General features: G+C 41.8%; 1 protein-coding gene across 5 annotated transcripts in view; it reads left to right on the top strand.

Annotated features, from left to right (window-relative positions):
- The window catches only part of LOC121289089 (elongation of very long chain fatty acids protein 1-like), a 76,540-nt gene that overhangs the window by 42,877 nt on the left and 8,703 nt on the right, over nt 1-24,960 (top strand). For 4 of the 5 annotated variants that reach the window (XM_041208115.1, XM_041208113.1, XM_041208117.1 and 1 more), the window contains exons 2-5: nt 12,222-12,327; nt 14,871-14,961; nt 15,812-16,002; nt 19,083-19,163. In XM_041208115.1, coding sequence (XP_041064049.1) covers nt 14,904-14,961; nt 15,812-16,002; nt 19,083-19,163 — 330 coding nt within the window. In that variant the 5' untranslated portion in view covers nt 12,222-12,327; nt 14,871-14,903. The remainder of the gene's footprint in view (nt 1-12,221; nt 12,328-14,870; nt 14,962-15,811; nt 16,003-19,082; nt 19,164-24,960) is intronic. The other variant, XM_041208118.1, reaches the window with a different exon arrangement.

Here is a 24,960-nt window from a genome sequence, read left to right as displayed (position 1 = left end):
TAGTGCCATTATGGAGTTAGTTTTGCCCAGGTAACCATTATTCACTTATGGAGAGCCTATATGACATTGGGCTGACACTGCAACCGAGCCTATTTGTCATTGCATGAACTTCAGATGTGCACACTTTACAGTCACACAGGGCAGCAAACAATGGTTAATTTTACCCCTCAAATTGTGGTGCACCCTACCACTGACCTAGCTGGGGCTGGTACATATAGGCTAGGAGTTTCATCTGAGCCATTAGGGATGGCCCTGTCCCCAGAAAGAGAAAACATTAAAAACCTGGGAAAATAAGGATATTGTACCCTCTTTTTCTCTTTTTTCTCCTCACACTCTCTCTCATTTAAATAAGGCAACATATATATCGGTAATAAATGTCAACTGTGCTCTCCTCCGCCGATGCTGCCAGACCTGCTGAGTTTTTCCAGGTGTTTCTGTTTCTGTTGTGTAACATTTATATCGGTGTGGGCTTACTACCAAAGTTTCAAACAATGCCTAGTTACCCAGTTTTAAATTGCAAGGAGGTGGAGGAGTGTACCTGTATTGAGCCATTGTAGTTATTGTAGGTGGAAGGTACTATTGATTAGCCTTAACCTGTTTTTCCACATTTTGGACATTCCTCGCTCTTGGAGGTGTGTGAGGCTGGCCCCTAGTGACAAACTGAGAGATCGACAGTCTGTCTACACCTGGGCCCAAGTTGCTGGATGATGCTGAATAGGTTTGTGTCCGTCTCTAAATCTGTGTTTAGTGACTATAATGTGTCCACCACTGCTACAGATTAAGTCTTTGTCGTGTGTCTGTCTCTGTCATTGCCTTGCACTGTTCAGTAACAAGCAGGTATGTCTCGCTCCATCTCTGCCAGATGTGGTTGTATGAAGGTTGTGCTAGCTTGCCTGTAATTCTATCCTCATGATCCACTTTAAATCACTTTGACTACTCATTTGACTTAAAATTAGCTTATGTAGCTTGGAAACAGTGTGCGATTTGATCTTCAGACTGAATATGGATTAAAGGAGGCCTCTTGCTTTAAGTGATCACATGAGGCCTTCTGACTGGTGAGTTCGGGATCTGCAGGAAAGGTTTGAGTTTAACCTTCCGTTGTGAAGCTGGTGCTGGGGCAGCAATTCCTTCATAAATGCTGAACTGTGTCGTGAACCTGCTACCTCTACCACTAGGTAAAGTGTCCTCTTGGAGTGACTACAGAAGGAGAAATGTAGGGGGGTGGTGGGGAGGGGTGGGTGCTGAGGAGATATTGGAAAGAAAGGTTGAAACATTGTGGTTTTCCAAGTGAATTTAATCTCCATTTTCATAGTTGCTCTGCCACAGCATCTAAACTTTTAGCATAATGTTGCTGTCTGTGATTTTGTTTCTTAATGAAAATGCATAATGTGTTTCTGAAGTGGCAGCACACCCCTGCCTGTGATCCCCACCAAAAACTCCCTGGACAAAATTGCTGCCAATTGGGAATGTATGTAATTTGCTTTGTTACTATCCAATTTTTAAAATTCCATCCCACCCCACGCTCAATTTTTAATTTTTGTGGCTGTTCAGAGATTGCCATTCTGATACTAGTGGCTCTAACTTGTGCTCAAGACATGGCTCCACATATCATTCATGTGCCTACAAAGCCTTTATTCCTGTGTATTCAATCAAATTTGGTCCCTGCAGTGTAATGCTGGGTTTTTACACTGAAGTAGAGGGAGCACTGTCATGATCTGATCTCTCATTGGGAATATTGCAGATCTTGCATTAGATAAGCCAGGATGGAAAGACAGGTTGAGGAGATCTAATTCGTTGCCCCAGGGTAGTGAAAAAAATTTAGGTAGTTATGTTCACCAGGATTTCACCACCGAATGCTTGCTGTCTCAAGGATGGGAAAGTTGCTTTGTTTGGACAAATGATGTAACGTAGTTGTTGGGGATGCTGGTGGAAAATCCCAGGGATGTCATGAAAGCAGAGATATTGCCTCTGGAACCCTGTTCTCAAAATGGAGAGGCTTGTGGAAGTTGCACCTGCTAGATTACAAATGAATTAGCTGCCTTCTGTCCTGCTTCCAAAGGCAGACTTGCATTAAACCAAAGTTGTTCCTGAACTGCTCATGTGGCTGAGGACTGAAATACTTGAAAGGAGAAACAAAGGTGATCTTTGGTTTACTAAATGTATGACCTGAGATTTGTGAACGCACTTAGTAAAACTGTGGCACGAGAACAACCCGGCTGAGCCGCCCCCCCCCCCCACCCCCCCAAACTACATTTCCATTAAGCCTGTATCCTTGGTACACTATTGCAATGGTGAGAACTGGACAACATAAGCTAGGCAGGAGAGAAGACTGAACCATTTTCACCTTCTGCATTCTGACATTTATCCTCAGTATCTCCTTGGCAAGACCAGGTCACCAACTCTGGTCCTGGAGACTGCGAATCCACCATCATACACCTCATTAGCAACAAATGTCTGCGCTGACCCAGCACCATTTTCATCGGTTGGATGATGGCTATATACTCAAGTTGTGCAATGATCTGGCCACTGAGTCACTTTGTGGATGTACATACGTCTGCTACAAGGACACCAAATGAGATATGAAGCTGGCGAGCGAGTCTTCCAGTTGTCCATGTCAGTTGCTGACAGCCATGAACTCTACCTGTTTGTTTCCGCTCACTTTTTCAAATGCCCTTCCAAAGTTCAATGGCAGGGGGGGCCAGCAAATTTTGTAGCTGTTCAGCGCATTGTCGTTCTCTGCAGTAAATACAGCAGGGATTGCCATGCAAACACCAGGTGATGCTTATCACTGATCATATGGTGCAAACCATTGTCTTGAGATGGAAGGCTGTCGCCTCTCAGTAAAACTTCCTATAATTTGCATATGAACCATAAGAAAATGACCTCCCCAGCTAATAGCAAAAATTGTTGGAAATACTCAGGTTCGATAGCATCTGGAGAGCAAAATAAGTAACACTTTTTTTTTCTTTGGTTACTGAACTTGCATCAAAACTGGATAATGCTAAGAGATGTAACAAACTTTAAGCAAGTACTGAGGCAGAAAGAGGGGAGGAAATAACACGAGGGAAGGTCTGTAATGAGTGGCAAGGAAAAGTGGATGGTACAAGTGAAGAAATGAGATGGAGTTTTTTAAATTGCAATCTGGGTGTTTGTGATCTCTGCATCAAGACAATGGATTTCCCAACATCCTCCTAACCATTGTTCAAATTATCCTTGCTGAAGTTGTTCAATAGCAACTGCAGCTGGAGAGCTCTGCCAAAAAATCCAACTTGGTAAATGTGAGTTCACAACTCCATCAAATCTGGTCGGTCATAGCCATTTGTGATGCTAGGTGTATTTGAGCTTGCTTTCATGTTTCAATTGCTCTACTATATATGCTACAAATGGCAAGCTAGCTCATAAGCTTGTTGAGCATTATCTTTATCACTGAGTTTTTGCTTTGTGACAATGCGCAAGTTGTACTCTCTTTTGCACTAGTTTTGTGAACTGAATTTTCTGCTCTTCCTGCCTATTGCCAAATGTAAAATTGTTTTTTTTCTGTGAATTAGTGCCATCAGGTAGTATTTGACTTGTAAACTCATGCAGTTTTATTAATATAGTTGAAATGGGTTCATTTTTAATTGGTGCCTAGTCTGTCACCTGAGGTAAGTGAAATGGCAACTCCACTTTGACACTCCTGGAGATGTGATCATGTGGCAGTTGATCACATGGCATTGATCATGTGATTTTTGTCTACAGTAGTAATGAAAGAATAAAGAAACCAAACCTAATCTAATTGATGAACGTCTGCACCCATCCCTGGATGTTGCGCTTCAGTGAAATGAGGCTCTGTCCTTTGGGAGAAGCCCCAGAGCTTTCTAACTCCCGGAACAAAACACGTTGTATAATCTGTCATTCTCATTCTGTATGTGTGTGAACCATGTACACAGTACACATTTTCTCTCTAGTCTAGTAGACACCAACTCAAAGCAGGAGGGTTGGGAATCTTGGAATAAGAGTTTTATATAACATTTTTTAAAGCAATAGACTTTTACTTCCAAAGTAAATTTTAAAGATGCCCTTGCACCAAAAAATGACTTCATCTTGAGAGTCTCTTCAAAGGCCCACATGTAAGTTAGCAGAAACTTGCTTGATTAACATGATTAAATTGATTGTGGGCAGGGCCAGGTTTAAAACTGGCACAAAAATCATAAAACTTGCTTTGTCCTTGCAACTGGTTCCGACTAAATTTTATGCTGGAAATGCCAGGCCTATGATGTACATAAAGCTCTGGCAATTTTATTTCCCTGCCTTTCATTCTCTATCATTTTTGTAGCACTAGTTTTATGCTTGCCAGTAAACAGCAATGCAATCAACTGGTCTCAATCTTTGGCTTGCAATGGACTGGGATCAAAATTACTTTTTCTTCCCCCATCCTAGATCAGTAATTTTCTCCTCCAATAAGTGGCCTCTAACTGTTTCAGCCAGTTGCTTGATCTTTTGGAATTTCCAACATTTTAAGTATCTCATTACTCTGATTCAACAATCAAACAGTTGACTTTTTAAAATTATTTTTTATTTTCAAGTTTATGTCCCTCTAACTCTGTAAAGGGAAATGTATTTACTGAAAATCTTCTCTTCCCAGGCTTATCCTGGTTTGTTTTCTTATCCCTAGTGTTTGCAGAACACTCATTCTGTCATGAATGGTGTTTAGTGAGGATGGCTGGAGGTTGTAGGCTGGTACTAGTCTGTTCCCTGCACAATTTTGACTAGAATTTATTAGTGTGAGAAACTGTACATTGCATAAAATGAGCCCTCTGTCTTCTCTATTGGTATTCATACCTTGCTCTGTTAATGACTCCTTCCACATCTAGATTTCTCACTCTGTTTGATAGCCAGTGGTTTTGTTTGGGTTCTTTTTTCATGTGGCTACTGCAACAACTTTTGTGGAAGTGCAAGCTCAGTACTGCCTCACATGAATCAGGAAGGTAGACTAAGGATTTGTTTCCAGATTTTGTTTAATTTTGTTCTCTGGTGATTATAGCCAGTGTTTTGGAAGGGGACCATTTTTTTTTTGAGGTGGGCCTTCAACTGATTCTAATGTAAAATAAAAATGAAATATTACGGATACTGGAAATGTGAAATAAAAGTGGAAAATGCTGGAAAAACTCAGCAGGTCTGATGGCATCTGTGGAGAGAGAAACAGTCAACGTTTCGAGTCGATTATGACTTTTCTGGACTCGCAATGTTAACTTTTTTCTCTCTCGACAGATGCTGTCAGAACGGCTGAGTTTTTCCAGCATTTTCTGTTTCTATTTCAACCTATTCTACTCGCCTGTGAAAAGTGAAAGCACAAGAAATGCAAATTAACAATTAACACCTTTCACCCACTCATCAAACTGGCTTCCACTAGTTGGAATGTCCCAAGATCTGTCATTCATTCCTGAATTAGGAGTTTGTACACTCTGGGCACTTACTGGGTTCTCATTGTGATTTGAAGGGCTAATAATAAATTACAAGAGCAGGTAGAGTTTGCAGTATGGCCTTAACCATACGGAGTGCTATTTCTTAAGGTGAGGAAAAAATGTTGCATGAACTAAGAGCTACGTGTATATAATTTTTAAAAAAACAGGTGTTTCTGGCAATTAATACATTAATTGAACTTTGCTCCTTAGACAAACATGACTTTGGCAATTTGTTTGTAATCAGTTTGTTACTAGGGTTTCAGGATTGTATCCTAGCAATAGTATATTGGTAATGGTATTGCACTACTTCCTTTTTCTGAAAGGTTAAACCCTATTTAGCCTTAATTCCCAGACAAAGCAGTGTTCTCTCTTTTTTACTGAGCTCAAGTCCTTCGTGTTAGCTTTTCAACAGAGCTCTGATTTGGTTAAATCAACAATATTACTGCTCAACTCTTTGGAGTTGGATCTGGATTGATGGGACTCGCCTGTGGTTTTGTTACACATGCTTAACAGATTTGCAAACAAATGATGTGAAGTAAAGCCAGTCCTGGTTTGAACTTTAACCAGTTATTATGGAACTCTGTCCAACATCTTTCACCCTCTCACCCACAAAATCTTGATATGCAGCCAAAATCTTTACATTTTTCCCAAAAGAGCTATTTTAATTTTAGTTCCCTCTTGACTCATCCTCTTCCTATTTTTCTCCATTCTGATATATTGGGGATTGTAGCACTGGTGGTCTTGCAATGTTTACCATGAACAGATCTATCCTTTTTTAATCTTCCTGCTATCCCCCTGATGTTTGACTCTGTCGGTTTTTTTTTTTGACCGACTCATTGTTGTGACTCCCCCAAACCATTAAATACATGCTATTTGGGTGAGGAAGCTTCTGGTGTAAATATACGATTGCTTTTCTCCACCATCTTTTTCTCTCTCAAGGATACAGTTCCATGGGTTCCAGCAGCACTTTGTTGCTTTGACAATTCGTGATGAGAGTCTCTACAATATTGGCAAACTATCCAACTAGTGCATCGTGTGTCAAGTTTCCAGCATACCAGCAAGCTATCTGACTGGAGGGTGTCATAGCTTGCAAACTCTTTATACACTCGAATCTGCCACGTGTTGTACTTGTCCCCAGTGTTCCAGCACACCTCAATGGATAGCTGCCAGACACAGGAGTAGGATTAACCTGTCCTCTCTCAGCAGTATTATGGTAAATTGTAAGAACAGTTCTGAGAGCACTAATTTGGTAAGGGCCCAAAATTGGACTTTGACATCAAGACCAAAAAAACGTCCATTTATCTTACTGATCACTGTTTTTACCACCCATGGGTTTGTTTCAATGATGTCGACTTTGGCATATCTGAAATGTAGGGCGTGACTCACTTTTTTAAAAACTTGGTGACAAACGTAAATGATACAATCCACCCTGCATGATTTTGCTCTTCTTGTGCCCCTGTTTAATTCCCAGACTTTTTGGACTGGAGCGAACCTGTGCTTTTGTTCTGCAGAACACCACCTGCTTTAACTGCAGCTGCATTTTTTCAGATCTTGTGATGACTTGCTGGAGTTGAGCAGTAAACTGTTGCAAGTTTCCAAACTTGTTTTTTTTCCTCCCTGTTCTCATCTCATGTACTTTCTAATGCTGAAAATGGTATAAATAGTGCTTGAGAGGTTAAAGTGGCCATTTTGTGCACAAAATATCATGATTTTGGTCTTGTAGATTCATATAGAGCTGTGATTTGAGTAGTGCTTGTGGTTGCAGATTGGATTTGAAAGTGACCGTGGATACTTCTTGTGGGTCATAATTTATCCCTTCAGAACAAACTTTTTTTTTGTTCGTTCCCCATCCTTGCTGCATCTAGTATTTTTAAATGTATCCATGAGTTTTTTTTTTATCACTTGCTGTATGAAAAATCACTCGTCATCCTGAAGTTTAAACTACCAAAGGAGTAACCTGCTTTCCCTTCCCCTATTTTAATATCGCATCTCTTTTTTTTAATCTTTGCTATACCACTTCCTTTTTTGAGCTCAAGCCTTTCCTCATAACTCTGACCCTTGACACTGGGGACTAACCTTGTGTGTAACAGCAGCTGTTTGTGTTAATGTCTCCATGTGGCTGGAAGGTGGACAGTTTCTAATCTGAATGCCCAAAATTGTATTGCAGGACTGTTCTACATCTGGTAACTGATACCAAACTTGTCGAGTGAGTCCTCTTCCTCAGGAAGACTGTCAGTCAGTCACTTGAGAGTACAGAACTTGAATATAGCTGAAAAGAGACATGTTGCCAAAGTGCTTCATCTTGTGCTTATCAGGGCAAATGCACAAATGCTAAATTTCAAACGATCACAACAATTTGTACTACAAGAGAAAGTGCTGATTGGTTGACATGTTGACTCTGGCCAAGTTTTGCCATGGAGAAAACCATGGGCTCCCCAAGTTCCTGGGTAATTCAAAAATGCACAAGGCTTACGGGGGTTCCTTTGGACAGAACAGGCCCCTATTGGAATAGATGTTGCTTCTGGCATGTGTAAATGAGCTACATTGAGCTCAGGTGGTTATCTCAAATTGGTGGTCAGTGTAGCTATTAGTGCACTAAGGATTGTTCAAGTATTGCCCAATCTGAATCACACCTAACAGATACTTTGTTTTGGGTTTTGCAAGAGTAGACTAGTTGGGTACAGTTTGTACTCATGTTACATGCTTTTTTATTATCTATCAACATATGGCCTATGTAACTTGTCATTGCACTGGCACTGAAATTCATAAATGATGTTGCTCAGTTATGTGCTGGGACCTATTAGTGAAAAATACTGCTCACGTAGCCACTGCTTAGTAGCGGCATGAAACAGCTTGTTTAACCCGCCTTTCCAAAGGTAATTTGAGGTAGACAGGGCACTTTTTTCAGGTCTGAAGTGGACTTTGGTCCATTTTTGTAGAGTTTGTACAATACACTGCAAATAATGACCTGATCAGGATAGCCATTGCCCCACAGGATAGCTTTAATGCTCTGTTTCTGTGTCAAGCTTGTATGGTGAGCAAATGACTATGGCCGCAATAACAAGATTTCTGAGACCATAAGTGCATGGATCTAAGAATTTCAATGTGTACATTGAAGTGATGTCCTATTTTATCGATGAGTGGTACTGCACAGCATGAATAGGCCAAATGGTTGAGTTAATAGCAGTTTTTGGTGAGTTTTCCATTTACAGTGAACAATTCCTTCACCTTCGCAAAGACTGTTCCTGAGCTACATGTTCTTGGCATTGCCTTGTCTATGTGCTTTTTCAACATTGTAAGCTTATTTATGAGCTGCTGAAGGGAGCTATTGATACTTGGGCTATGTCACTATATCACAGATGTGCCAGCATTTCTGAAATCTATTCAATGAACTTGTGAACTTAGCAACTTGCAAAGTTGATTTTCAGTTGTAATGACTGCATGTATGCCCAAATAGATGGTGTAATCATGGGATTACCTGTAGGTCCTGTGCCCACTAACATTTTTTTTTCTTTTGGTTTCCACAAACAATGTGTTTTTGATGGAATGAACCCTAACCACTTACCTGGTGAATCCAATACAATCTGCAGCCATGTGTAAGAGTTTCCTTGCTCCCCTTTTTGATATTCTACATCGCGTGCACAAATTCATTTTTGAGCTGGAGCAGTCTAATGTGCTTTCTTTCCTTGACGGTCTAATTGAGAAACCCCCTAATGGGCTCCTGACTACTGCAAGCCTACCTTACAGGTCAATATTAATGTTGGGATTTGTATAGTTCCATGTGGTATAAGATTACCGATAGGGCCCTGTTTACAAGATTGGCCTTAATTTGCTCACCTTAGCAAGCTTGACGTAGAAGTAGCTGCTGTACTGCAGGATAGCTTTGATGTGCTATCTAGATCAGATCATTGTTCCCTGTGTAACATGCAAACTCTCAAATGGGCCAAAGGCCACCACTTTTGGACTCGAAGGGTGGGTGAAGAATGTCCGGCCTACTTCAAATTACCCTGGAATGGCAAAATACCTCCAATTTGAACAATCGGTTAAGCAAGCCATTTCACACTGCTGTGATGCAGTGCCTGTGTGAGTGGTATTTTCCATTGATCAGATGCTGCAGTCAGTGCAAAAAGATGTTTTGCCTACCCCACAATTGAGCAACATAGTGTATAAATTTCAGTGCTAGTGTGAAGCCAGGTACGTAGGCTGTACACACCATCAAATCAAACAGCGTGTTCCTTCAGTTCTTTTCTTGTAAAATCATGGGCAGAATATTGCTGTCGGCATGGGTTTGGGGGGGTGGGGGGTGAGCCTGACTGTCTGTCTCTCTCTCTCACTGTCTGTCTGTCTCTCTCTCTCACTGTCTGTCTGTCTCTCTCTCTCACTGTCTGTCTGTCTCTCTCTCTCTCACTGTCTGTCTGTCTCTCTCTCTCACTGTCTGTCTGTCTCTCTCTCTCACTGTCTGTCTGTCTCTCTCTCTCTCTCACTGTCTGTCTGTCTCTCTCTCTCTCTCACTGTCTGTCTGTCTCTCTCTCTCTCTCACTGTCTGTCTGTCTCTCTCTCTCTCACTGTCTGTCTGTCTCTCTCTCTCTCTCACTGTCTGTCTCTCTCTCTCTCTCACTGTCTGTCTCTCTCTCTCTCTCACTGTCTGTGTCTGTCTCTCTCTCTCTCTCTCTCTCTCTCTCTCTCTCACTCTCTCACTCTCTCTCTCTCACTGTGTAAAATGACGTGGGATGACGTCAGGCGTGCGTCCCGAGGTCATCGCATGTCATTTCGATATTGTGTTTGGATGCGTGCTGGATGAACTGTCAATGGCCTATTTAAAAAAAGCAATTGAACTTATTAAAAACGCTATCCATCCAACCTTAATGTTGGTGGGCAGGCGAAGAGTCCAAGTGGCCTTCGTGTTTTCCAGGAAAGCTCATCCATGGGCAGGATGAAGTTTCCTGAAGGCTTTATAAAAATTTTAAAAATTTTGTGCACTTTAGAAACATGTCCCAGCTCGTGAGGGACCTGTTTAGATAATTTATTCTTCAGAAACTTTTATCATCCACTTAATCTCCCTGAGGCAGCTCCGTGCCTCAGATGTTGCGCTCGTTTGCGCAAGTTCCAAGTCTTCCCTTTTTTCCTCTCCTCTTCACCCCCCCCCCCCCCCCCCCCCCCAATCTGCACTGGTAGCGCTGAGCTGTTATGCTGGATAGGCCTTAATTGGCCCGCCTGCAAAAAATGGCAGTGCACAGCCGATTGCGAGCAGCCTGACATAGGTAAGATTCTACTCCATAGAATCATAAAGTTTACAGCACAGAGGCTGCTTGGCACATGCCTGCGCCGGCCAAAAAAATGCCTTCCTGTATTTGGATCATAGCCTTGCAAGTTACGGCACTTGGCGGGGCACATCCAGATACTTTTTTTTAAAAGGATTTGAGGGTTTCTGCTCCTTTTTGTTTTCCAGGAAGTGAGTCCCAAACTCCCACAATCACCTAGGTGAGAATTTTTCCTCATCTTATCTCTAATTTTTCCACCGATCACTTTATGCCCCCTGGTCACTGCCTAAATAGTCCCTTTCTATCCGGGCCCCTCACAATTTTGTACATCTCAATCAAATCTCCCCCCCTGCTCCTAGGAGATTGACCCCAACCTATCCAATCTTTCCTCATGCTGCAATTTTCTGTCCTGGCAACATCCTCATAAATCTCCTGTGCCCCCTCTAATGCAACCACACCCTTTCTGTAATGAGGTGACCAAAACTGCACCCAGTACAAGTTGTGGTCTAACTAATATTTAATATAGTTCCAGCATAACCTCCCTGATCTTGTATTCTATTCCTCAGCTAATAAAAGGATTCCATATGCCTCCTTAATCACCGCTGTTATCAGCCTGTCCTGTTACCTTCAGGGACATGTGGACATTGACCCCAAGGTCTGTGTCTCCCTCAACTTTCAGTATCATCCCCCCATTTATTGTGCATTCCTTTGCCTTGTTTTTGACTCCCATCCCGCCCCCCCTGTGCTTCACCTCACTTCTCCTCTAGGTTGAATTCCATTTACCACTTTTCTGCCCACCTGACCAGTCCATTGATATCGTCTGCAGCAGTCCTCCTTGCCTCCTTGCTAGCTACCACACAGCCAATTTTTTTTTTTCATCTGCAAACTAAATAGGCAGTGAGACTATACTCAACTAGCCCATGCTTGCACTTGATCCTGAGTGCAGGAATAGCTCCACTAACAGCCAATATAAGATAACCAGTCGAGCTTCTTATGTGACTCATTTACACTTGCTAGAAGTGACTAAGCTGGGTCCTGTTCTCTGCAAACAAAAGGAATATGTTCAAGTCTTGTGCCATTTTTTAATTATCTGGGAGCTTGGAGCCTGTAGTTCTTTGTTGCTTTCTCTATAGCAGCAGCTTGGCCAATTAGAGTTGGCTTGCCAACCGATTAGCATCCCTTTTTTTTTCTGTAGTATAAATTATGATCGTTTGAAATTGGCATTCTTGCATTTTGTTCCGAGTGCAAGATGAAAAGCTTTGGCAACATGGCTCTTTTCAACAATGCTGTCATAATCCACTAAGTACATCCATTGAATAATGCTCAAAATCAGGGGTTGGGTGCAGATTGGACGGAGGGAACCAGAGGCGAGATGGGTGGTGCAAGGTCACTTTAATATACTGCATATGTGCATTACTGAATCTCCTATTTGTATTGCCTACCTGTGTATACTGGACAGCACAACAAAATAAAATTAAGCACACTGTTCTCATTTTAAGTATATTTTATTTTCCAGATTTCTAGCTCTCCACTGGTCAGGAGACAGCTGTCAGCCCCTTGAATTGTGCCCCCAGCTCCACTTTTGGTGTTTGAATCTGTGGACACAACCTTATACCTAAAAGGTTAGTACACCCTTGTTAACTGTAGATTTGAAATTCCTTCAACTGCTTAGCAAACCTGCTTTTAAATTTGTTGCTCCAGGCAAATGAAGCCCAGCTGTCTAGGGAGACTGATTTTTTTTTTGTTTTAATACGGTGGCCATGGATCACATTAAATTTAATTTCTATTTTTAAGGGAAATCTTTTGAAGTGAATGAATATAAGGCAGCAAGATTAGCTTTGGATTGTTCTAGTTATGAGCAAATTGGGCTGAATGGCCTCCTATGTTAATGTCTTTTTTTTGAGGTGGGGGTTCTAGGGCATTTATTGGAGCTTGGTGAATTGCCCCCCCGCCCCTCCTTCACATATATGCGCTCTTGCTTCAGCTGTGGCACGTACTCATTATATACTTTGTTATGGTGGCGTTTCACTTGTGCTCAAATATTCAAGTTTCAGTTTTCTGATGGATTTGGCTTTAATACAGATGGTGTTGCTGCCTCACCAAAATAACATCAATTAAAAACTTTTTTTTTTGCAGGAAATGCTTGGGTTGAGTTGGTGGTTTTCAGCACTTACCTATGTTGTTTTCTGTTCTGAGTGTTTATCTGTCTAGCCTGCTGTAGATACTATTCCTGTAAACATTCTCTTCCCAGTGTCTGTCATAGATAAGGCCATGTCTTATTATTTCCAACCTCCCTTTTTTTCTCTTTTTGCACTCTTACAAATGCATTTTAAATTTTCAACTGCCTAATCATTTGACCCTCACTCTACCATTCTGGACTGGCTCTCCTCTTTGCTCCCTTAAGCCCACGTGTTGCAGATTTGAACATCCATGTGCTGTATAAGTTTAAGTGAGTGGGAAAAGATCTGGCAACTGGAGTATAATGTGGGTAAATGTGAAATTGTCCATTTTTAGCAGGAAGAATAAAAATGCTCATTATCTAAAAGGTGAGAGATTGTAGAGCTCAGATTGAGGGATCAGGGTGTCTTAATGCATGAATCACAAAAGGCTAGTATGCATGTACAGCAAGTAATTAGCTTTCCTAATAGTGTTGTTGTTTATTGTGAGGGGGAATTGATTACAAAAGTAGGGAGGTTATGCTTCAGTTGTACAGGGCACTGGTGAGACCACATCAGAGTACTGTGTACAGTACCTGTCTCCTTTTATTTAAGGAAAGATGTAAATGTGTTGGAAGCAGTTCAGAGAAGCTTTACTAGGCTAATACCAGGAATGGGTAGGTTGTCTTATGAGGAAAGGTTGGGCAGGTTAGGCTTTTATCCACTGGATTAGAGTAAGAGGTGACTTGATTGAAACTTTAAGATCCTGATGGGGCCCTGACAGGGTGATGTTGAGTGTTTCTTTTTGTGGGAAAATCTAGAACAAGAGGTCGCTCGTTTAAGACCGATAAGGAGACATTTTTTTTGAGGGTTGAGTCTTTGCAGATCTCTTCCTCAAAAGGCAGTGGAAGCAGAATCTTTGAATATTTTTAAGGCAGAGTACGATCCTTTGACCTTTCACCATCTTGTTTATTGGGATTGGGCAGGAATGTGAGGTTGAGATTACAGTCGGATCAGCCATGATCTTATTGAATTGTGGAGCAGGCTTGAGGGTTCTAGTGGCCTACTCCTCATTCACGTGTGTTCATATGTTCTATTTATTGCTTGATCTGGCTGGACACTGAGCATCTATTGGACTTTGCTCTCCTATGCTAGAACTGTTCACCCTTTCCAGGATCATCTAAATCCAATGATAGCCCCATCTTTCTGCACTACCAGCTGTCCCCTCCGCCCTCAACTGTTTTTCTTTATTCTTTTATGGGGTATGGGCATTGGTGGCAAGGTTGGCATTTTCTGCTCATCCATAATTGCCCTTGAATTGAGTGGCTTGCTAGGCCATTTCGGAGGGTAGTTAACTAAATTGCTGTGGATCTGGTATCACATGTAAGCCAGACGAGGTAAGCGTGGTAAGACGCTTGTGAATAGATGGGTTTTTAATGACGATTAGTAGTTTTGTGGTCACTGTTAACCTTCCACTAGCTACCAACTTCTTGACCAATCTGGCTGAGCCATGCTTTTCTCAACCTCAGCATCTTATGATCCTGAGTTAAGCTTCCAACCTTGTCCTCTCCATCACATCTACCTTCATAATATTGCCTATGTCCATCTCAGCCTCTGCCTTTCCAGGCTTTTGTTGCCTTAACTTGACTATTGCAAAGCTTTCTTGGCCATTTTGCCATATTTCACCCTCTGTATATATCTGCAGCCTGTATATTAACTCCAAGTCCCGTTAATCCAATAACTCCCGTGTTCATTGACCTATATTTTTGCTTCCATTCCCTGAGCAACTCCGATACTTACCCTCGTCATCCTCTTGCCCCTCACTATCTAATGACCATTCAAATATCTAGGCCTTAAACACTCATTCCCTTCAATAAAACTCGCCTCTTTTTAATTTAATGTCTTCTTCCTTCTTTGGCTCAGTGTCCATTTTTTTTTCTGTTCTTGTTTTTATTACATTAACAGCTTTATATTATATCTTTTTTAATGTGTTTTATTTTGTCCTTTAGGCTTTGGAAGTGCCACTTCTTTGAAACATAACCATGTTGGCAGAGGTGGGGGCACAGGCTGCCCAAGTATACAAGAACCTCCTGAAAGGAGGTGAGATATTTTGGTCAATATAACCAATGTTCAATGATGGGTTTAACTTCTTACTCCAAGGATCCAGTCAAGTTGAATTTTGTTTTCTAAATTTCAGTTACCCCTTATGTTTGACATCTCAATGATTTGTTTAGCAGTATTGATGATATTTGACATTTTTGATAATTGCAACAAAGAGAATTCTTGCTGAGTTGTGCCTGATCTGACTAAGCAGATTTCTCAATCCATTAGTGATTTGCAGTGCGTAACATAATTGACATTTTTAATAAAACTAACATGCACTACTTGGTATGAAGGGATGTGACAGCTATGAAGTCAGCAATTGGAATAGTGACTACAAACTTCAAAATGCATCCCAGGGACTTTTAATAAATAGAAAAAATTTATTCTGGGCAGCTTGCCAGTGCATTAGTGGCTAAATGCACCATTAAGGTGGAATGTGGAGTAGGGCTGGGAGTTGGACCAGGTTTCATCCCAGTGCTGCATTAACTGATCCCCAATTGAGACATCAGTGTGCTTTGGGTAAAGTGTCCCTGGGGTGGGGGTGGTGGCGGAGATGGTCCTGGAGTGTAAGGATGGGTAAAGCTGTGGTTGCTTCTACCTTCCCAACCAACAGTTACAATCTAGGCCAACTTGAATGAAGCATGGAAGAGGCCTGCACAAATTCCCCAGTATGACTGCCATCTTTGGGACCAGGGAAGAAAATGGGCATGTAGAAAGAAGTTCCAGGAGCGTTTCTATTCTCTTTCCACATGACCTTCTCGTTGCCAGAATACAAAGCAAATTTGATTTCCTAACGGTGAATGTGGGGTTTATTAGTGCTTATAATTTTGCATATGTCTCTCTGCAGATCCAAGGATTGAAGAATATCCCCTAATGGTATCTCCAATCCCTATGACTACTATCCTTTTGTTCTACATATATTTTGTACTGTCGCTAGGACCCAGGCTCATGGCTGGCAGGAAGCCCTTCGACCTTAAAAAGATTATGGTTGTCTATAACTTTGCACTGGTGTTTTTCTCGATATACATAGTGTATGAGGTATGCCTGCTATTATTTGCTTTGCTTTGTTTGGATGGACAGTGCTGCTTTTGCTGTTTGAATTATCAAAGATGACAGGAAGGGTTCTTGAATGCATTGTTTTGTTTTGAACACTTTTTTTTAGTAATGCTGCATTGTAGATGAGCTCTGGAAAATAACATTGTCCTAAGATTTTACATTTACAAATACTGGAACATCTGCAATGCTGATACACAAATCAGTTTCTTGATGTTGCCCAGTAAAATGTTGAGTTACATGAGTATGATCCAAATAATTCTGTCTTAATGGTGAGTTTAGTGAATATGAACCTGCTGCAGGATATGTCTTGTGACTGCATACATAATTGCTGAAGGAAATTTTTTTTTTTTGCCCCAAGGACCGAATGCCCACTTCATTCATGATCAATGAATATTCTATTTAGTTTTATGGAAGGAATATTGCAAAGATTCACACTGCCATTATTGGAGGCTCCACACTGTAGCAGCGTATTGTGTACCATGACACACGGATATAACCAGCTGGGTCATTTTGTTTCTCAAGCTCTCCATGTACCCCAATAAATTCATTTATAACTGAGGGCTGTGCATGTGAATGAGAGCACAGGGATATTGGAAAGGTGCATTCTAGATTGGGAAGGGCATTAGGATGTTGGGGCATTCACAGGTTTGGAAGGTGCTGTTGACCTCTACAACCTAGAAGGACAAGGGTAGCAGATACATGGGAATGCCACCTGTAAGTTCCCCTCCAAGCCACATGCCATCATGACTTGGAACTCTATCACTGTTCCTTCATTGCCACTGGGCCAAAATCTTAGAGCTCTGTCCCTAACAGCATTGTGGGTGTTCCTACAACACATGGACTGTAGCAGTTTAAGAAGGTTGCTCAGCAACATCTTCTCAAGGGCAGTTGGAGATGGGCAATAAATGCTGGCCCAGTCAATGACCCCCAAAAGAATGGGCTCTGAGACAGTTGATCAAGTGAAGTTTTTAACATTGGGGTATATGGAGGATATCTGAGAGACCATGATTATATTGTGATTATTACATGCCAATTGTGACATTTTGTTCTCTGAATTAAGGGTAGATGTAATTGTAACAATTGCCATTTAAAATCTCTCCTGCTCGTTAATAGACACCTGTCATGGGAGATGGTTTTTATACTTCAGTCCTAGATGATGATTGTGATTTAAATTATTTTGGACTGCCTTGTGGATACCAGTAATTTGAATATTTAAGTATTGTGACTTTGACTTTGATATTAAACTATTCCAAGGCTCCTTTTGTAACAGTTGAAGGAAGAGTTGCTTCTCTTAATAAGTAGTGCCTCTGAATCTCAAATTACAGAGTGGAGCAGCTCTGGTTTTGAACAGTGATATTAAGAAATACATCTATGGCTGGTTTTTGTTTCTATCCAGACTGATCTGATTAAGAATGTAAGAAACCATGCAGACCCTCGGCCTGCTCAGCAATAAGACCATGGCTGATCTGTTTTGGCTTTGCTCCACTTTCCTGCCTGATCTCTATAAACACTTGACTTGCCTATAGTTGAAGAATTTATCCAGCTGCACTCTTGAATATATTGACCCAGTCTCCAGAGCTTTCAGGAATAGAGAATAACAACAATTCATAAACCTCTGAGAAGAAACTCCTCCTCATCTCCATCTTAAATGAGCGACCCCCTATATTCTCAAACTATGCCCCCAGTTCTAGATTCCCCCATGAGAGGAAACATCCTCTGCATCTACCTTGCCAAGCCCCTCAATCTAATTTTTCAATAAGATTGCCTCTTATTCTTCTAAACTGCAGTGAATGTAGGCCCAACTTTTCCTCATCTGTTCAACCCAGGAATCAGCCTAGTGAACCTTCTGACCTTCCAATGCAAATATATCCCTCATCTTTAAGATGACAAACTGTACACCATACTCTAGGTATGGTCTCATCAATGCCCTCTACAGTTGTAGCAAGTCTTCCCTACTTTAATAATGCATTTCCCCCTTCAATAAAGGCCAACATTTGCCTTCCTATTTAATTGCTGTACCTGTGATTCATGTACAAGACCCCCAGATCCCTCTGCACCGCACTCCATTTAAAAAAAACTTCTTTATTCTTGCCAAAATGCATAACTCACATTTTCTAAGATTATACTCTCTCTGCCAAATGTTTCCCCACTCTCACTTAACCTAGCTACATCCATTTTGCATACTTCATATCCTCCTCACAGCTTACTTTCCTACTCATCTTTTGTATCATCTGCAAATTAGACTATAAAATGGTTGGTCCCAGCACTGATTCCTGTGGTACTCAACTAAACTGAAAATAACCCACTTATCCCAACTATTTGCTCTCTTCATACAAATATATTACCCCCACCTCACCACTACAACATGAGTGCTTTGTGCAATAACCTTTTTTATGTAGGACCTTTTGAATGCTTTTTGGAAATCTAAGACTACACCGCACTACAACTACTGGTTCCCCTCTGTCCACCTTGCTCATTGCATCCTCAAAGAATTCTAAATTTGTCAAATGCTTTCTTCAATCAAGCAGGGTCAACATAATTTTACAATTTTCTAAACAGCCTACTACCTTTTTTTAATGGTAAATATTTAAAGTCAAAGAATTGACTTACATTGGCTTCTGACTAAGCAGTAACTACAGGGGTGATTGGGGAACAGGATTTGCTGTGTGTTAAGACATGGGGTCATCTAAAAGTCTACTGTCCAAGTTTGTTGGGGGGGTAGAGAATGGGAGGCCAGCCAGCAGCGTGTTGCAATAGTAATGTCTAGATGTAACAAAGGCATAAGTGAGGGTTTCATTAGTAAATGGGCTGGGAAAGAGATGAAATCTGGAGATGTAACACAGGTGATAGATTCTTGAACTTTAGGGGAGTCAAGTATAACCAAAAGGCAGGCCAAGATCTGGTCAGTCATTATCTTATTGGTTGGCAGAACAGGCTTTAGGGTTTGTATGGGTTTGATTCATTCTTTCTCATGTTCTTATTGAGAATGTGTAAATATTTGGTTTTTGTCTTTTTTTGGAATGTTAACCCTGATGCTAATTTTATTCTTTCCACTTCCACAGTTTTTGATGGCTGGCTGGGCTACAGGGTACACGTTCCAGTGTGATCCAGTGGATTACTCAAATAGCCCCAAAGCTCTTCGAGTAAGTGTTGAACCTCTTGCTTTTGTTTCTGGCCATTCTAATGTTCTTCAACCATCTTCATAGTCTCTAAGTCTGTGAAGAAAGCCACTGAATATTCCTCCCTACCCATCACTTTATCTCATCTGAAACCATCTCCTTCCACCTCTGTAACATCTCTCAAGTTCGCCCCTTTCTCAGCTTATGTGGTGCTAAAACCCTCCGTTTTATGCCTTTGTTACCTCTAGACTTGACTATTTCATCACTCTTCTGGCTGATCTCCCACATTCTACCCTCCATAAACTTGGTCACCCATAACTCTGGCCCTGTCTTGTCTTGCACCTTGATGTTACCTTACATTGAAGGTGCTATATAAATATAAGTTGATAGTATAACTCCTGGAAGTTCCATAGGTGCTAGTTATGCCCTGTTGCCTCCCAAGGTTTATTATTGCTGTTGGCAAAGCTGCATTTCTCTCTTTCTTGATGATGGCCTGCTTCCTTGAAATTGTGACTTTTTTTTTTGCTTGTTTTGTGCAACTAAGCAGCTTGTTTGACTACTTCAAATAAGTTGATCATGTAGGACTCAATTTTTGGGCCCTGCTGAGATCCTGCAGCAAACAAAGGTAAATAACCAAGAGCGCAATGGAACAGGTGACCTGCTGGCCACTTCTTTGAAAATTTAAGTAAAAATAGAGCAGCCAAGCCATCACTGTAGGGAGGTGGACTGGGCCTGAAGTTGAGGCCAATCGGCATGCCATGGCAGGCAAATAAGCTCATGAAGAGCCTTGTTGTTCAGGGCTAAGGGAGGTTGGTTGGTATTTTGTCATTGGTCCCCTGTTTCCCAAAAAAAGGGGTAGCAGGGGGGTGCCAGTGCTCCAGGCAGGCCTGCCCACCCCACCTCCCTACAGCGATGGCTTGGCTGCTCTATTTTTACTTAAATTTTCAAAGAAGTGGCTGACAGGTCACCTGTTGCAGTCCGCTCTTGGTTATTTCCCTTTGTTTACTGCAGGGTACTACTCAAAGCTGGAAGGCCTCTGGCTCTCTAGCTTCAAAAGCCTATCACTTGCCAATTAAGTGTTCCAATCAAAATTCCAGCTCTGTCCTCTTCCCACTGCTCCAGGTGTGGGTTTCAGACCTGGGAATAGTTCCAGCTCCTGTTTCCTGCCCCCAAAGTGAAAATTCAGCCCATAGCGTGGACTATATTTGCATGCAGGCCGGACTTGGTGGAAGGGTGTTGCACTCGGGGCTTTAATTGACAATTTGCAGCGTTTTTTGGCCTGGCGATAGCTTGAAAATAACCAATTTCACCATTTACCACAACCAGATTTGAACCCACAGCCACGTGGTAGCTCGTTTTTTGCTCTGAACCACTGCACTGCTGTATTCTCATGAACGTTGCTCATGTACAATCCTTGACAGTGGATGTTAGTTGGGTATTCTGTCTGCCCTTGCCTGATGTCCACTTTCCAACCCGAATTGTTATTTCATAGCTGGGACCTGGATGATTCCTTCCCCAATTCATCCAGTTAGGGCTGGTGGTAACTGTCTTTCAGGGACCCTGGGTGCTGTCTGGCAACTTTGCTGGCATTCTTCACCTTCCAGTTTGTGCAGCTCGGTCGTATGTTGGCTTTGCCAACTAAATCACTGAAACTCTGTATTCTTACAACACCAAATACCAGGTCGTTGATCATTTGCGTCAAAGGAAGGGAGCAATGAAAAGGCAATGTATTTTTTCTTAGATCCGAGATAATTTAAAATTTTCTATAATTTCACAATAAGGTTCATGTTTTTGTATGCTAGAGATTGCTGCATGCATAAAACTAAGGAACTGGCTTCAGTAGGGGAACGGATTTGTTTTAAGTTAGAAATAAATCCCTTGGTGACTGTGTGCATTTAATTCCAGAATTGTTTGTTAAAGGTGCTCTGAATTGATCAGAATCTCATGTCAGTGACATAACTGGTGAGCGTGGGGCCATAAAGCAGTTCATTACTAAACTGCTGTGCTCATGACTCTGGGGGTCAAACTTCTTCACCGTCTATGAATGGTTAACTTTGCCAAGAAACAGAAAATCAGTCACTAATACTGCAGCCACTAATACTACAGTCAGTCAGGATGTGCTGTTAACGGTTTATCAGTGGAATGCTGACAGCAAATAAAAACTCCTTGAGCCTTTGGCTTATGCCTGGGGAAAGCCTCCCATGACAAAGTCAAACCAATGTGCCATGTGTCCCACCACTAGCATCAAAGTCTCCAGGACGGTGGCACCTTACATTGCTTTATATGCCAATGTCGAAGCCTCAAAAAATCCCTCCAAAAATGGCAATTGACTTGTGCGCAGAGTATAGAAGTGAACTGTGGGTGGTTGCCATTTTGAAACGTCATCAGCATCCACGAGAGGGTACGGATTTAAAGTAAGAAGTAAAAGTGATGGGAGGAAAAACTTTTTCATGCAACGGGTGGTTAGGATTCAGAATGCAGCGGAAGCTCTTTCAATTGAAGCATTCAAAAGGGAATTGGATGTTATCTGAAAAGGAAGAACGTGCAGGGAAATAGAAGCAGGTGAGTTGCTCAAATGGAGAGCCGGTGCAGACATAATGGGCCACATGGCCTCCTGTGCCATAACCATTCTGTGATCTGATGCAAAGAGTGGGTGTGTCTTAAACTCCTGTCCATCTTCCCCTCATCTTCATTTCATCTCTTCATATCACCTGCCTGATCCCTTGCACCCAGCTATCAGGTACCAGTAGGCAATACATCCATTCGCGGAGTGAAAATTTGAGGCTGAACGATGAGTATATCATTTTGTAGCTGCAAAAAAAAAGGGTGGGGTGAGGGGTTGCGGTTGTCGATGTATATGCAAAAATGTTTTTGGGGCTGGAAAAATAGGGTCGACTTGTATGCCACAGCCTATGGTATTCATCAGAAAATTGAATTTGTACAGTATGTGAATGGCATGTAAAGTAAACCATTGCTATATTAAGGGAATGGAGGCACCATAGTAAAAGCTATTGCAAGAACTATCCCTATTTGATATAAATCAAGTATATATCCATGTGGTCAGTGATATTCAAACCCTGGCCTTGTCTGGCTCCTCAGGTGATTGTAAAAGAGCTCAGTTCTATTTTGAAGTAGAGCAGGAAAATGTTCAGCAGTGTCCTGGCCGATATTTAATCAACATCACTTGAAATAAATGATCAGATTTTGATTTATTACTGCTGTGGGACCTTGCTACGTGCCACTGGTAACTGCCTTCCCCTACATTTCAATAGCAAGTACAACTCCGAAGTACTTCATTGGCTGTAAAGCAATTTGGAGGCCTTGAGGTAATAAAAGATGCTGTAGAAATGAGTCTTTTTCTTGCTCCAGATACCATCAATTGAGCAACACCTAGGACAGAATTTTGCCCTTGGCAGGCGGGCTTAGCGGAGGCAGTTGGGAAGCTAACTGTCCGCGATCAGCACTGCACCATGGTTTCACGCTGGTGGGTCAACTAAGGCCCGCCCAGTGTGAAACGTGAGCGGCAGCGCTTGAGCACTACCGGTTCGGGAGAGAGGAGGAGTGCGAGCCGGCCAAGCACAAACTTCACGCATGCGCGCGGGTGAGCGCTGCATAATCTGAGGCATGGAGCTGCCTCCGGGAGATGAAGAGATATATAAAAATATGTAATAAAACATATCCCCTCATGACTCTTGTCACATGAGCAGGGACATGTTATTAATGAAAATTTTTTCTTTTATTTTTATTTGCTTTTGGAAACCTTAGCCTTTCTGTGGATGAGGTCTCGGTGGGGGGGGGTGTGGGTGGTGGTGGGGTGGGGGCGGCTGGGGGGAGGAGAAAAATGACAAAGGCTGCTTGGCCTTTTTGACTGCCCACCAACTGTTGGGTTGGATGGGCTGCGCAAAATTTAATTTAATAGGCCTTTTAATTGTTGACAGGTGTGCTGCCGGCTCCAGCATGTACCCGCTGACCAAACTATCGCTTGGCCAATGTCATCGTGTGTTATTTCATGCTCGAGCGAGTTGGGTGCGTGCCCGCCTGCCCACCGAGCAAAAAATTCTGCTCCTTGTTTCTCTTTAAACTGAGAACTAGATAAATTGCTGCTCTGTCCTAGAACACACTTCACGCAGCAGATATACAAGGAGTAGTGTATTGTAAGACCTCTCCCTATTTTTTTTTAATATATAATAAAACAAAAAGTGCCTTCTAAAACACCGTTATTTGAGCAGAAACTGCACTCCTGGAACCTTTGGTAACATTTGAAGACTGGTGCGCTTTTGCTTCACAAACTAGCTCTTGTGGCCAGGCAAGCTGCTGAGAGTGAGAGCCCCACTGGGGCCTATTCCTGCTATTCTTCTGCTCTTGATTTGGCTCTTTGTTTTAGAACTTTTATTTAATTGTGTTTTTTTTTAACTACAGTGCCCTCCTTGTCCCACCCCCAACCTGTTCAATGCAGCTTAGTTAATTTATTTCAATGTTTCTATTTCATTAATTTCAACTCCCTGGTTCAATGCCAATTTTATTAATTTATTTTGACCAAATATGTTCAGTGCCTAATTTAATTAGTTTTAACTTTGAATTAAGTAACAGTGTAGAGATTACATAATTAATTTTATCCCTATGCTCTCCATCAGTAGAGTTTATTTAATTAACTTTCATGGATGAGTGGGCAAATTTAAATTTGTGCCCCATTACCATTTCGCTGGCCAGTGATCGGCCTGATCCTGTGTCACCCTTAGCTCCTCAAACCCATTTCTCTATTCAGTGAGATCATGGATATGTGGTCTAGCTCCATTTTGCTGCCTACCATGTTATCTACAAACTTCAATTGCGACTTTTTCCAATTGGTCATCTAATTCATTAATAGTTAAATTCCAGTCACATCGTGGTTCATCTGCTCTCTGCCTCCTGTCACTCAACTAATCTTCTAATCAGATCAATAACTTGCCCTGAGTTCCTTGAACTTCAGTTTTGATTAAGTCTCTACTGAGGGGCATGGATTTTGGTATTTTTTCCCCCTAAAATAAATGAACCCCCAGAAGGCCATCAGCTCTCCCTCCCATACTTTTGCCATCTCTTTCCCCCCAAAAAATTCCAAATTAACTTTATTATAACCAATTTTTTTTATTTTGACTTCTTTTTTCCTTCCATGTTTTTTGTTTTCTGTTTCTCTCTTGGCTCATTGCCATTCTCAGTCCAAATGTGAGTACTTTGCTCCCTGGTTTTGACTTTCTTGCTGGTTCTATGCACACACACACACACCCCCCCCACCCTCCCCCCAAACCCCAGTCCGGTATCCCCTACTGAATCCCTCGCAGCTTCTTAATACACATAAAGGACAATCTATTCTGCTGCCCTTGTACTTGTGCAGTTTAATGTAGAGCTCCACTTTGACCATCAAGTATAATGTTTAAACCATGTGCTGATGTTGAGGATGAGCCTGGTGACCCTGAGCTCTGACTTTTCAGCTGTGACTCTTGCATATGATGAACTCTAACTTGAGTGCTTGGATCCTAGGGATAGTGCAGGAGAGCGCAGTGAGTCTGGCTCACCTGTGAGGGGAAAGCCCTACGGATGACAATACTTGACTTCCATTCTCCATATGTCAGAATCTGTATCGAGGATCCTTAATTTGTATCTACCAATTGTATGGTGTTGAAGCAGCAATCCTCTATACTTCTGAGCAGTGTTCCTGTGTGCTCGGTGAATAGGAAGCATTCATTGTGTTTTTCTGGAGATTGGTCTATAGTAGTTTGGAAGACCTTGTTTATGTTTTGTGTTCTGATTGGTTAAGTGAATTATGCTGTAACACACATTATTA

The sequence above is a fragment of the Carcharodon carcharias genome, chromosome 16 (genome assembly GCF_017639515.1).
Source record: "Carcharodon carcharias isolate sCarCar2 chromosome 16, sCarCar2.pri, whole genome shotgun sequence".
Classification (NCBI taxonomy): Eukaryota; Metazoa; Chordata; class Chondrichthyes; order Lamniformes; family Lamnidae; genus Carcharodon; species Carcharodon carcharias.
The sequence above is the reverse complement of the archived record's forward strand: the minus strand, read 5'-3'. Positions and strand labels throughout refer to the sequence as shown.